Source organism: Choristoneura fumiferana, chromosome 18 (genome assembly GCF_025370935.1).
Source record: "Choristoneura fumiferana chromosome 18, NRCan_CFum_1, whole genome shotgun sequence".
Lineage (NCBI taxonomy): Eukaryota > Metazoa > Arthropoda > Insecta > Lepidoptera > Tortricidae > Choristoneura > Choristoneura fumiferana.
The window spans coordinates 2,458,010-2,471,956 of record NC_133489.1 but is presented as its reverse complement, the minus strand read 5'-3'; the positions used below and the strand labels follow the sequence as shown (position 1 = coordinate 2,471,956).

The 13,947-nt window shown below is 46.0% G+C and overlaps 1 protein-coding gene across 2 annotated transcripts in view; it reads left to right on the top strand.

The window, feature by feature from the left end:
- Nucleotides 1-10,133, top strand: part of LOC141438203 (uncharacterized) — a 51,948-nt gene extending 41,815 nt beyond the window's left edge. For both annotated transcript variants that reach the window (XM_074101966.1, XM_074101965.1), the window contains 8 exons: nucleotides 1,244-1,285; nucleotides 2,288-2,332; nucleotides 3,383-3,434; nucleotides 3,595-3,693; nucleotides 3,941-4,017; nucleotides 6,891-7,104; nucleotides 8,332-8,491; nucleotides 9,917-10,133. In XM_074101966.1, coding sequence (XP_073958067.1) covers nucleotides 1,244-1,285; nucleotides 2,288-2,332; nucleotides 3,383-3,434; nucleotides 3,595-3,693; nucleotides 3,941-4,017; nucleotides 6,891-7,104; nucleotides 8,332-8,491; nucleotides 9,917-10,085 — 858 coding nt within the window. In that variant the 3' untranslated portion in view covers nucleotides 10,086-10,133. The remainder of the gene's footprint in view (nucleotides 1-1,243; nucleotides 1,286-2,287; nucleotides 2,333-3,382; nucleotides 3,435-3,594; nucleotides 3,694-3,940; nucleotides 4,018-6,890; nucleotides 7,105-8,331; nucleotides 8,492-9,916) is intronic.
- The last annotated feature ends 3,814 nt before the right edge of the window (nucleotides 10,134-13,947 follow it).

The window sequence follows — 13,947 nt, the reverse complement described above, 5'->3', positions numbered from 1 at the left end:
GTTTGTCACTCACAGTTACTATCCACAGTACCCAGGTCTTAACCACGTAAAAATGTATGTAAAATAAAAATACCTCGATTTCGGCTCCATTCTACTCGTAGCAAACAAATAATAATAAACAAGAATGAATGCATGAAGTTTGCTGTGACAGGGTAGTTGGGCTTAGTATCATGTTCATGTCATGAGATCCGTTTGATAACTTTGATATTGGCGTCACGTTTACTTTTAGAATACAATACAATACAATAACTCTTTATTGTACACCAGAAATTGGAAATAGAAAGCTAAACAGAAAACAGGTACACGAATGAAAATCTTCCATTCCATTTCACATTCCATTCTTTTCCATTTTTCCCTTTGACATTAGCATGCTAACGCCATATCGTCGCTTATACAAGAATACCGCGTCAAGGTCTCTGCCCACTGCACCGTAACATACCATGACTGTGATAAGAACGTTTCAGGCAAATATATATTCTTTGTATTGACAAGTATGAGACTATCCCCACTAGCACGTTTCTTAAGGGGCTAGCCGAGGTTTTCATCAATTTTTGACAAGTTTTGAATCGTATCTCCTACTTTTTCGCTACAGATAGAATTATAAGTCAAACGGCTATCGGTTCTCCAATGTTTTATCTCCATTTTTGTTTACCGGATTAAAAAAAATGGATATATTATTTTGTATGATTTTTTTAAACATTGTCTGAAAAAACACTTATTTCGTATCTCTATTGGCGTGAAAGATCTAACATAAGTATTCGAAATATACATATTTGGGTTCGTCTTTCATTTGAAACTAATTAACACAAAAGTTATGGCCAGAAAACCAGTTTTTTGGCCTACAATTGTTCAACTTTAATGCAACTTTGAAGTAATTATGGGATACTATATTGCTTAAAGCCGTTGTTGTTAATATAATAAGCCACAAAAATCATTAGAAAACTAAGGAATTCAGATCGAAGGTCATTGGGGCATGGGATCTTAACCAACTATCGCCGTCGCGTGCCGTGTATGCGCGTTATATTACGGGCTTGACACGTTCCTATTACGGTCATGGTATGGTACGGTGAAGTGGGTAGAGACCTTAAGTCAAAAATTGGCCATTATGACGTTTTATTTACCATTTGGAAGATAATATTAAGTAGATTTTAGATTATGGCCAATATTTGATTAACGCGGTAGGTATTGTTGTATAATTATGATTAACACCGTCAATATAGGTATGACCTTTTTTTTATTTCAGAGAAATAACAATGTCAGTCTTCCGTCAATTGAAGGGTACGATGTAAGTACTTTTTTTACACCAAATAAATTTATTTTATTCTATTTATTTTGGGTGGTAGGATCTTGTGCAAGATCCGCCCGGTTTGCTGCCACCATCTTGCTCGCTAATCCTGCCGTGAAGCAGCAGTGCTTGCACTGTTGTGTTTCGGCGTGGAGAGTAAGACAGCCGGTAAAATTGGCACTTGAGGTATCCCATCTTAGGCCTCTAGGTTGGCAACGCATCTGCAATACCCCTGGTGTTGCAGATGTTCATGGGCGGTGGTGATTTCTTACCATGAGGAGACCCACTTGCTCGTTTGCCATCCAGTCGAATAAAAAAAATACATTACGGACGGTTCGGGCAAAAAAACAGCGCTGCAGGCGTCTAACGCTTTAGCATAATAAGGTTTCTCATTGTTACTAACTTGATATGGATAATCTCCGAAATAAAAGAATATTATTATTATTATTATTATAAATGCTGACTCAGTGACCGTTTCGCTTTCGCGGGGACACAAAATTGCTTATAATGTACAGTTACTTCATGTGTGTTTTCCTGTATTTATTTATTATCATTTTTTTGTTTTTTTTTTTTGTGTATAATTGTGTTAATTTTTATTGTATGTGTCTAGAGACATTTAGTGAATAAATGTTTCTTTCTTTCTTTCTTTCCTTTCTGTCTATTGTAAATGTTGATTTGAGTTTATTTTATTTGTTAGTTTTTTTGACTACATGAGAATTTGTATTAACCCTTTAACTGCCATTGTCTGAATTATAAAAAAGTCCCGGCTCGGCATGACGCTGGTTGAAAACCGGCACTGCAGGGCTACAACGAAACTCGAAACTCGAAGTTCGTATCGTACCGTCCCTCTCGCTCTCGTATTAAATAGTATAAGTGTCAGAGGGACCGCACGACACGAACTTCGAGTTTTGAGTTTTGTAGTAGCCCTGCTGGTTGCCGGCCACAGAAGAGTAAAGTCACGTTTCGAAGTGCTTATTTTATTCATTTTTTGTATCATTTCAGAAAAAAGATAGAATTCGAAGGAATACAGCATTGAGCGGTATGACGGTTAGTTTTCAACTCTTTAGGTATTTTTTCTACTCATTAAATATTCCAGTAATCGGTTGAGTTAAGTGATCTATAAAGAACAGCCACTCATCCACTGGACTGGACGGACATATGAAAGCATTATTGCCCCTCGCGCTCTCTCGGTTAAAAATACTTGCTGTTATATTGGTTAGATATTCTTGGGATGTTGCATACCCTCGTGTATAGGCGCACAACTTCGAAGTGTCCCCAAAGTGGAAGCACACAAATCAGTTTATATGAGGACAGTGAACGTGTTAGTATACCGTGTGACAGAACAGAGTGGCGGAAACGATCGTGATTCCAAGTTACAATGAAAAAAACCCTTAAACCCTTTAAAACTAAAAGGAATAAAATAAGTCTAGTTGTCTAGAACTCTGTTATGTAGCTAATTTAAAGTTCAACAGTCGGGCCCTATTACTAGGAATTTTTGAGCTGGTCACGATTTATATAAATGGGTCCCGACTGTTGAACTTCAAATTAGCTACTTAACAGTTCTAGACCACTAGACTTATTTTCTTCCTTTTAGTTTTTAAGGCAGTCGAGTATTTTGATTTTTTAAATTTAATGTTTTATTTTATATTTTTTTGATATATCTGTGAAAATGGTACATTAAAATTATTATAACCCATGTATATTTACAATGGGCTTTTTATTACCTTTCATTTGATACCCATATTGTTACAATACACCAGTTTTTTTCATTCCTTCGCCATATTTTGTTTTCGCAGACGCCATATTGAATTATTATATAGCCTATTTCACTCCGACAATTATGACGAATCCAATAATACCTCATAATATGTTAAAATCCGTCCAGTCGTTATGTTCGAAAAACATAACCCTCGTTTGGGCAATCGGGTAAAAAGAACAAACAATACAAGTGACACATTGATTTAGGTATTCTAAATCGATGAAGTGACAATAGGACCTTAGTTTGCCAGGAATCAAAGTTCAAACAATGATTTGACATTTTTATTCGTAAATATTATTTTTAAGCTAAAACATAATGTATAAAATGAATCCTTCCAGAATATAATCGACAGTGCAGCTATGGATGAAAATCGCAAGAGTGGAGTCTGGAGTAAGTGTGATGCTACTAAAACCTTATCTGAGGACAAAAGGATTTAAAAAGTAATTTATAAAGTTCTAAAAATCCAGATATTTTTAACTATGCAACTAGTTACTTGTCTGCAAAAAATTAAAATTTTCACAACACTTGCAAAATTAACTTTTTTTTGCAGAAATGACACACAATGAGCCGAAAGACAATGAAACACCTAAAGACAATCTCTCCATCTTCACTGATTATTTGACATCTCACAGAAAATTCCAGGAAATCAGTAAGATCTTTTATGAATGAATGAAGTACATATGAATAGTTAGTAAGTTAAATTAGTTTCAGAGTGTACCCTTCTTGTGACATATGTTGTGAACCAAGTGTAAATCGGTCAGAGGGTGACATAGGCTACTTTTTATCTCGGAAAAATGCACAGTTCCCGAGGGAACAGCGCGATAACCGAATCGCACGCGGGCGAAGCCGCGGGCAAAAGCTAGTGGATTATGAAAATTCTGTTGTCATCATTCCAGGCGTACAGTCGGATGTCGGCCTCGGAAAGAAAGTCACCATCGATCCGAATTCTAAAGTGCGGAAGTCAAATGAAAAGGTAAGTATGTGTAACAATGTGGAACCAACTAGCTCTAAATACTTACCTAATGATAAAAAAAGCAAGTCTAGTAGGTAGTCTAGAACTTCGATAACATAAATACCTACGAGTAACATAAAATTCAATGGTCAGAACTCATTTAAAATCGTGACACAGCTGTTGAACTTTAAATTATCTACTTAACAGAGTTCTAGAGTCATCATCATCATGTCAGCCGAAAGACGTCCACTGCTGGACAAAGGCCTCCCCCAAAGGCTCTCCACTCCGCGATCTTAACCAGGTCGTCGCTCCATCTTGTTGGAGGCTTTACCGACAGCTCGTCTCCCGGTCCGCGGACGCCATTCGAGAACCTTCTGACCCCATCGGGCATCGGGTTCTAGAGTACTACGAGGGTGGGCTGATAAGTTTCCGAAACGGCACAGAAATAATACAATATGTATATGTTTTATGTTTATTTTTCAACGTAGGTACCTCCTAAGTCCACGCACTTAGCCCAACGTTTCTCCAATGCTGTTATCCCATTCCGATAGGAGGTTTCGTCAAGGCCCTCAAAATACCCATTTACAGCTTCTATGACTTCAGTATTTGAGGAATATTTTTGTCTACCTAGCCATTTTTTAAGATTTGGGAACAGGTGGAAGTCGCAAGGTGCTAAGTCTGGCGAATATGGACGATGGGGTAGCAATTCGAAGTGCAATTCCTTGATTTTGGCGGTTGCAACTTTAGCTGTGTGAACAGGGGCGTTGTCCTGGTGAAGTAAAACTTTTTTCTTGTGCAGGTGAGGCCTTTTCTCTTTTATTGCGTCACTGAGATTCTGCAATAAGTCAGCATAATATTGACCGTTTATCGTTCTTCCTTTCTGTAGATAATCTACTAAAATTATTCCTTTGGAATCCCAAAATATGGTTGCCATCACTTTGCCGGCTGACAAAATCGTTTGGCTTTCTTTGGTGCCGGTTCGCCGCGATTTGTCCACTGCCTAGACTGTTATTTTGTCTCCGGCGTGTAGTGGTGGATCCACGTCTCGTCAACCGTTATGTATCGACGTAAAAACTCCCTAGGATTAGACCTGTACAGTCAGCGTCATATAGTACGTAGCAGTCAAGATCACCAAATATTTGGAAAATACAAAATAGTCATTACCAGTGACTCAGTCAAAGCGGTCAAATTGTTCGAGACATCCAACGTGTACAAATATACCGGAGCACGCCCGTCGTCAAATACTTTATAACATTCAAGCCGACATTAGTACCGTAGCAGCCAAAGTATCCAAAAGTATGGGACACCACAGAAAAATTGACTTTATTACATACCGTATAAGGTCCAATGATCTAGTTAGCTAGTCATCTTTAATACAACGTGAACGATGTTCTATTTTCAGTCTCTTGGTGCAAAATGCACATGTCATTACCTTTTTAATTAAATAAAAACTCTTTTATATTGTAATTATACTGGCCAATTCAAGCCATATTTAAAAGGAAATCCGTTAATCCTAAATTCTGACAATGTAAATAAAAATGTGAAAAAAAGGCGTCAGGCTTCAAATGAAAGAGACGGAACGATCACTGACAAGTTGGTACTCTTTTCGGTGATTGTCAAAACGAAAAGTCGAATCTTATTACGTGTTACCTAATGTTATTTCGCACTCAACTCGAGATTAAACCTTAAACCTTTTAAATAAAGCTCAGTTTTCTAGTGTGTCCCATACTTTTGGACATTATGGCTGCTACGCTACCAGTGGTGATGTGCGTGCTCCGATTTATTTGTACACGATGGATGTCCTGAGCAATTTGATCGCTTTGATTGGGTCAATGTTAATGACTATTTGGATGTTTCCAAGTATTTGGTGATCTTAACTGCTACGCACTATATGACGCTGACTGTACTTCTCCAAACATTCCGCCGAAAGATCCTTGCGTCGTTGCTTCTGCTCATTTGTCAACAGACGCGGCACCCATCGAGCACATAGCTTATTTATTGCCAAATGTTGGTGCAAAATATTAAGAACCCGTTCTCTTGAAATGTTGACCATCTCTGCTATTTCCCGCAATTTTACACGGCGATCATCCAATACATTTTTTTTTTATTTTATCGATCATTTCTGGAGTCGTTACCTCATTTGGCGTCCGCTGCGGGGAGCATCGTTACAGCTCTGTCGACCACGTCTAAAGTCGGAAACCCAAGTGTGAAAAAGTGCTCAAAGATGGAGGAGAAGACCCCAAAACACGGTCCAGTTTGGCTTTTATCTGAGTTGCAGTTTTGCCTTTCAAAACATAAAACTTAATTACCGCACGCACTTCTGTTTTTTCATTTTCATGAAAATGGAAAACAAGTTTTCTTTGAATCGCTTTTAAAAATTACTAGATTTATTATAATTAATTCACGTTGCCTCTGCATTACGCCAAACTCGAGAGATTACAATGACATATATATTTTTAAATTAATTTGTTTTTTAATCTGTCATTTCGGAAACTTACCAGCCAGCCCTCGTAGACTTGTTTTTCGTTTAATTAAAGTTTTTATCCTTAATTTGGCAGCGTATATCATGATTGGTTTTTTTGAGTCTTTTTGTATTTTTGTCCAGCGCTGGTGTAGTAGGGTTATAGCACGCAGCACGGATTACTGCGGATCTGGGTTCGATTCCCAGCGCTGGTCTCTTTTTCTGGTTTTTCTGTGCATCCATGTCTCAGTTTGTATTTTCGATAAGATACATCATTTTAGATCGGTCATGTTTCTGTATTTTTTTTGTTAGCTCTACAAGAATCCAACGAGACGTTTTATTTATTTCAATGAAAACGCAAGTAAAACCAATAAAAACATGATATTCAAAATATTTTTTTAACAAAAAATATCTATGCTCAAATCTTACACAGGAGGCATCAACCACCACCGAAGACCAAATCCTCTCGATCACCGTGCTCTGGCTAGCTCTGAACGAGGAATGCGAGGCCATGCTCAATCCGAACGTGCGGCGACTGTACGTTGCTTACAGCTTCCTGGGCCGAGACGGGGCCGAACTGGAAACACCCATCAGCCTGCCCAAGCCGAAACATTACGTCGACAAGTGCTACTACAACTTCAAGAAATGTAAGTCTTGCTAGTTCTACTGTAGTCTATTGAATCAGGCGTTACTTTGCGGAGGTCCATATCAATGAACTGGCCCGCGACCAAAGTACCGCTAGGTCTAACGTTCTAAATTTGGACATCGTCAAAGCAAATGACAACTTTTATAAAAAAAAAAAACTTTTAAATTCTTAATCGAAATTGGACGTGGGTCATACGATGATAGGCAACGGCAATTCTGAAGTAAATCCTGACACATAAACATTGGGCAAAGAACTATGAAGTTTGTGAATACCGGTAATGTGCACCATTGGAATGAAACAAGTACCTAAGCGTTGCATTTTTATCTCAAATTCAAATCTAGACACACGGTAGCGTGTCATGTTCAAGCTAACGGAACTGGCGAGCAGCACTGTGTGTAATTTTATCCGAACCATTTGGAGCCACTTTTGACCCCCTCATAACTCAAAAACGTTTTCACATAAACATGCCCAATTTGGCTCATTTGTTGAGACTTGTGATCATTTATTCAGTATAATAGGCCGCAACGGGCACTTTTACAAGTCATTTTTTTAAACTACTAGCGCTTTCGGAAAGACCATCATTGCCAAGAAGAATGGGCCGCAAGAAACTTGGCAGAATGTCATTGTTTCAAAATAAAATAATTACAAATAAAATACTTAAAAACTACAGTATAAAATTAAAGAAAAAAATACAAGAAAAGAATAATAATAAGACAGGGATGTATGGGTATTGGGGTCCCTTAGTTACAAAACTAAAACTAAACATGTAACTGTATCCACGTTCACTGGAAGGAATCTAAATTCATATTGACAATATTCAGCAACTTCAGGACTTCATCATAATCCCAGCCTATATACGTCCCACTGCTGGGCACAGGCCTCCTCTCAGAACAAGAGGGCTTGGGCTATAGTTCCCACGCGGGCCCAGTGCGGATTGGGAACTTCACACGCACCATTGAATTGCTTCGCAGGTTTGTGCAGGTTTCCTCACCATGTTTTCCTTCACCGCAAAGCTCGTGGTAAATTTCAAATGTAATTCCGCACATGAATTTGGAAAAACTCAGAGGTACTAGCCGGGGATTGAACCCACGACCCTCTGTTTGAGAGGCGATAGGTCAAACCACTAGGCCACCACGGCTTTTTTTTCAGGACTTACCTACCTTAATGTAACATAACCTCGAATATAATAAAGACCGGAATTTCCATGTATTATGTCCGTTCTTTCTAGCTTTTCGCCTCACGAAATTCGACATGCCAATCCTCGATCACATGGCGAAGTGTCGGTCCCAGAGTCGCACAGTACACAACTCTAAGGACTGCATCGTGTTCACTGTAGTCAGTGAGCCGCCCGAGGACCCTCTTGGCATTGACAGTTGTGAAGATATCGGGTAAGAACGCTTCGCTTTCTCTTCTTAATGCTGGAGTATTCTGTGTCCACGTTAATATATCGATAGCTACGGTTGGTAACCTGTCCCAGCTTTATCCTGACGATATTATGGATTCTAATCTTTACTTTCAACAATAGTAGAGGATTATTTTCTGTTGCTGTAGGCCAAACAAAATCGGTAGGTCTTTGGCCGGCCTAATTGGTAATAGTGGGTTGTGTGTGTGGTAGTAGTGGGTGTGACGTCTCTCGATGAGAGCGGAACATAGATGTCGCTAGTGCTGCTGCATGAGTAGCGTGGTAAAAATAAGCAACCTGAGATATGTATGCATAGGACAAATTCGTGTCTAGATTCCTGTCCAGTGGTGGTGTAGGGGTTATAAAACGCAGCACGGATTGCTGAGGACCTGGGTTCGATTCCCAGCGCTGGTCTCTTTTTCTGGTTTTTCTGTGCATCCATGCCTCAGTTTGTATTTTCGAAATAGTGGGCTGTTTTCTGTAATTTGAATTTGAAGTTTTTGTGTGTCTATTTTGCGTGACTGGCTGTGCGCACTATTTTTGCCAGCCCAGCTCCTGGAGGAATCCTAGGAGACCAGACCAGTAACTCTTCTTGAGTTGTTGGTAATCACGGGCGGTGGTGATCATTTTTAGGGTTTCGGAGCCTAAATGGCAAAAACGGAACCCTTATAGTTTCGCCATGTCTGTCTGTCTGTCTGTCCGTCCGCGGCTTTGCTCAGGGACTACCAATGCTAGAAAGCTGTAATTTTGCACGGATATATACGTAAGCTATGCCGACAAAATGGTACAATAAAAATTAAAAAAAAATATTTTAGGGTACCGGGGTGTTTTTTTTTCTCATCCTACCCTATAGTGTGGGGTATCGTTGGATAGGTCTTTTAAAACCATTAGGGGTTTGTTACAATGATTTTTCGATCCAGTGATGTGTTCGCGAAATATTCAACTTTAAAGTGCAATCTTTCATTAAAATCGAGCGTCCCCCCCCCCTCTAAAATTTTCACCGGTGGGTGGAAAAATTAGAAATAATTCAGAATACTAAACGGAAAACTATAACGGCTAAGTTTGCTTGAGAATTATTAGTAGTTTAAGAGTAAATAGCAGCCTAAGGGATAAAATATACCTAAACTTGGAAGATTTCGTATAAAATACGAAAGCCTTAGAAAAATATTACTTATTTTTTTCGTAATGGCTACGGAACCCTATTTTGGGCGTGTCCGACACGCTCTTGGCTGGTTTTCATCATATGACCCTTTTGCTCGTTTGCCTCCTTCTCATAATAAAATAGAAAACCTGTCACGTTACCGGTGACCCCGGTGACTCTAAACACGTTTCTACGCCATTAACAATAGTGTTCGCATGTTTTTGATAAAATGTTTGCTCAGACTTTTAAGAACTCGAATGTGCTGAATAGATACGCATTCCTGTACCTGGGCGACTTGCTGGCGTACTGCGCGGGAGACACGTTCACGGAGGTGCTGCCAGTGCGCGCCGCGCACCCCGGCGGCGGCGTCAGCGGCGTGCTGGCCGTGCGCTTGGACGGGCTGGCTGTGCTGCGACGGGGGCCGCCCGAGGACGGCTAGCGGTCAGTGCCGACACTAACTGACAGATGGCGCGCACCCGGCGGCGGCGTCAGCGGCGTGCTGGCCGTGCGCTTGGACGGGCTGGCTGTGCTGCGTCGGGGGCCGCCCGAGGACGGCTAGCGGTCAGTGCCGACACTAACTGACAGATGGCGCGCACCCGGCGGCGGCGTCAGCGGCGTGCTGGCCGTGCGCTTGGACGGCTGGCTGTGCTGCGTCGGGGGCCGCCCGAGGACGGCTAGCGGTCAGTGCCGACACTAACTGACAGATGGCGCGCACCCGGCGGCGGCGTCAGCGGCGTGCTGGCCGTGCGCTTGGACGGGCTGGCTGTGCTGCGTCGGGGGCCGCCCGAGGACGGCTAGCGGTCAGTGCCGACACTAACTGACTGATGGCGCGCACCCGGCGGCGGCGTCAGCGGCGTGCTGGCCGTGCGCTTGGACGGGCTGGCTGTGCTGCGACGGGGGCCGCCCGAGGACGGCTAGCGGTCAGTGCCGACACTAACTGACAGATGGCGCGCACCCGGCGGCGGCGTCAGCGGCGTGCTGGCCGTGCGCTTGGACGGGCTGGCTGTGCTGCGTCGGGGGCCGCCCGAGGACGGCTAGCGGTCAGTGCCGACACTAACTGACAGATGGCGCGCACCGGCGGCGGCGTCAGCGGCGTGCTGGCCGTGCGCTTGGACGGGCTGGCTGTGCTGCGTCGGGGGCCGCCCGAGGACGGCTAGCGGTCAGTGCCGACACTAACTGACAGATGGCGCGCACCCGGCGGCGGCGTCAGCGGCGTGCTGGCCGTGCGCTTGGACGGGCTGGCTGTGCTGCGTCGGGGGCCGCCCGAGGACGGCTAGCGGTCAGTGCCGACACTAACTGACAGATGGCGCGCACCCGGCGGCGGCGTCAGCGGCGTGCTGGCCGTGCGCTTGGACGGGCTGGCTGTGCTGCGTCGGGGGCCGCCCGAGGACGGCTAGCGGTCAGTGCCGACACTAACTGACAGATGGCGCGCACCCGGCGGCGGCGTCAGCGGCGTGCTGGCCGTGCGCTTGGACGGGCTGGCTGTGCTGCGACGGGGGCCGCCCGAGGACGGCTAGCGGTCAGTGCCGACACTAACTGACAGATGGCGCGCACCGGCGGCGGCGTCAGCGGCGTGCTGGCCGTGCGCTTGGACGGGCTGGCTGTGCTGCGTCGGGGGCCGCCCGAGGACGGCTAGCGGTCAGTGCCGACACTAACTGACAGATGGCGCGCACCCGTGGCGGCGTCAGCGGCGTGCTGGCCGTGCGCTTGGACGGGCTGGCTGTGCTGCGACGGGGGCCGCCCGAGGACGGCTAGCGGTCAGTGCCGACACTAACTGACAGATGGCGCGCACCCGGTGGCGGCGTCAGCGGCGTGCTGGCCGTGCGCTTGGACGGGCTGGCTGTGCTGCGACGGGGGCCGCCCGAGGACGGCTAGCGGTCAGTGCCGACACTAACTGACAGATGGCGCGCACCCGGTGGCGGCGTCAGCGGCGTGCTGGCCGTGCGCTTGGACGGGCTGGCTGTGCTGCGACGGGGGCCGCCCGAGGACGGCTAGCGGTCAGTGCCGACACTAACTGACAGATGGCGCGCACCCGGTGGCGGCGTCAGCGGCGTGCTGGCCGTGCGCTTGGACGGGCTGGCTGTGCTGCGACGGGGGCCGCCCGAGGACGGCTAGCGGTCAGTGCCGACACTAACTGACAGATGGCGCGCACCCGGCGGCGGCGTCAGCGGCGTGCTGGCCGTGCGCTTGGACGGGCTGGCTGTGCTGCGACGGGGGCCGCCCGAGGACGGCTAGCGGTCAGTGCCGACACTAACTGACAGATGGCGCGCACCCGGCGGCGGCGTCAGCGGCGTGCTGGCCGTGCGCTTGGACGGGCTGGCTGTGCTGCGACGGGGGCCGCCCGAGGACGGCTAGCGGTCAGTGCCGACACTAACTGACAGATGGCGCGCACCCGGGGCGGCGTCAGCGGCGTGCTGGCCGTGCGCTTGGACGGGCTGGCTGTGCTGCGACGGGGGCCGCCCGAGGACGGCTAGCGGTCAGTGCCGACACTAACTGACAGATGGCGCGCACCCGGTGCGGCGTCAGCGGCGTGCTGGCCGTGCGCTTGGACGGGCTGGCTGTGCTGCGACGGGGGCCGCCCGAGGACGGCTAGCGGTCAGTGCCGACACTAACTGACAGATGGCGCGCACCCGGCGGCGGCGTCAGCGGCGTGCTGGCCGTGCGCTTGGACGGGCTGGCTGTTCTGCGACGGGGCCGCCCGAGGACGGCTAGCGGTCAGTGCCGACACTAACTGACAGATGGCGCGCACCCGGCGGCGGCGTCAGCGGCGTGCTGGCCGTGCGCTTGGACGGGCTGGCTGTGCTGCGACGGGGGCCGCCCGAGGACGGCTAGCGGTCAGTGCCGACACTTACTGACAGATGGCGCGCACCCGGCGGCGGCGTCAGCGGCTTGCTGGCCGTGCGCTTGGACGGGCTGGCTGTTCTGCGTCGGGGGCCGCCCGAGGACGGCTAGCGGTCAGTGCCGACACTAACTGACAGATGGCGCGCGCACGGCCGTCAGCGGCGTGCTGGCCGTGCGCTTGGACGGGCTGGCTGTGCTGCGACAGGGGCCGCCCGAGGACGGCTAGCGGTCAGTGCCGACACTTACTGACAGGGCGCGCACCCGTCAGCGGCTTGCTGGCCGTGCGCTTGGACGGGCTGGCTGTTCTGCGACGGGGGCCGCCCGAGGACGGCTAGCGGTCAGTGCAGAGACTTTAAACTTGGTCATGAGACGCGATTTTAACCGACTTCAAAAAAAAGGAGGAGGTTCTTAATTCGACTGTATGTTTTTTGAATTGTGCGATCATCACCCACGGCTTCTACCACAATCTTCTGCTTGAAAAGCTATAGGTCAAACTTGTGGCCACAATAGCTAGACAATTTCTGTATAAGAACATATTCCGAAAAATTTAAAGGGCCAAACAATTTGAAATAAAAATATATAACGTAGTAAGTAATAATATATTGAAAGTTTGTGCCGGTTTGGCTTTAGCTGTTAGGGTACAAAAGTAATTTTAAATAAATAAATAAATAAAGGGATAGTGTAGCAATAAAACATACAAAGCTGTAAAAATACACTTGGATTTAATTTTGTTTCAATTGTAATTGTTGTTTTAGTCTATGGATTCAGGCCTTATTTTGTGGAAATCGTTATTGATTTGACGCTCTTTGAATTTTTTTAGTGTTTTCTTAATATTTGGTTCTCAATTACTTTGGCTTCTTTACCTCTTTATATAAAGATACTTTTCACAATATTCCCCGTTTTTTTACAGAATTTAAAGCTATATCTACCATCCAGCATGCTATCGTCTCGTTCTTTCTGAATATAGCTACCCTCACAACATACTTGCCAAAGACTTTGGGCGGCAAACCCGTCGCGAAAAAATGGTTGTCTATAACGTCCACGTCCACATCTTTCAAAATGTACACACCTTTTTTGACCATGCACCCCTTTAAGGGCACTCCAAAGCCAAGTAACACAGCTTTGGCGACAAAATGGTTACAATTGATATCTTTTATCTTAAAAAACCATTTCACGTCGATAGACGTTCTTGATCCAACATAGAACGTCCCTCTGATGTCCTGGCAGTGTATGTCTTTAGGGATCGTGACGTTTCCTCTCACAAGATTAAAACCTTGGCCGCTGTTGTAAATTTCTAAGCGGACGTCAAACGGTAGTGGGTTAGCGTATGGTAGCTCTGGATCTTTGCAATTTTCTAAACTTTGGATTGTTACCCTGTATGGCTTTTGAAAGCAAAAGCATACTGCAACCAGCGGAAATATAAAGACTAATAGACGCTTCATAATGCCAACCACCAACCA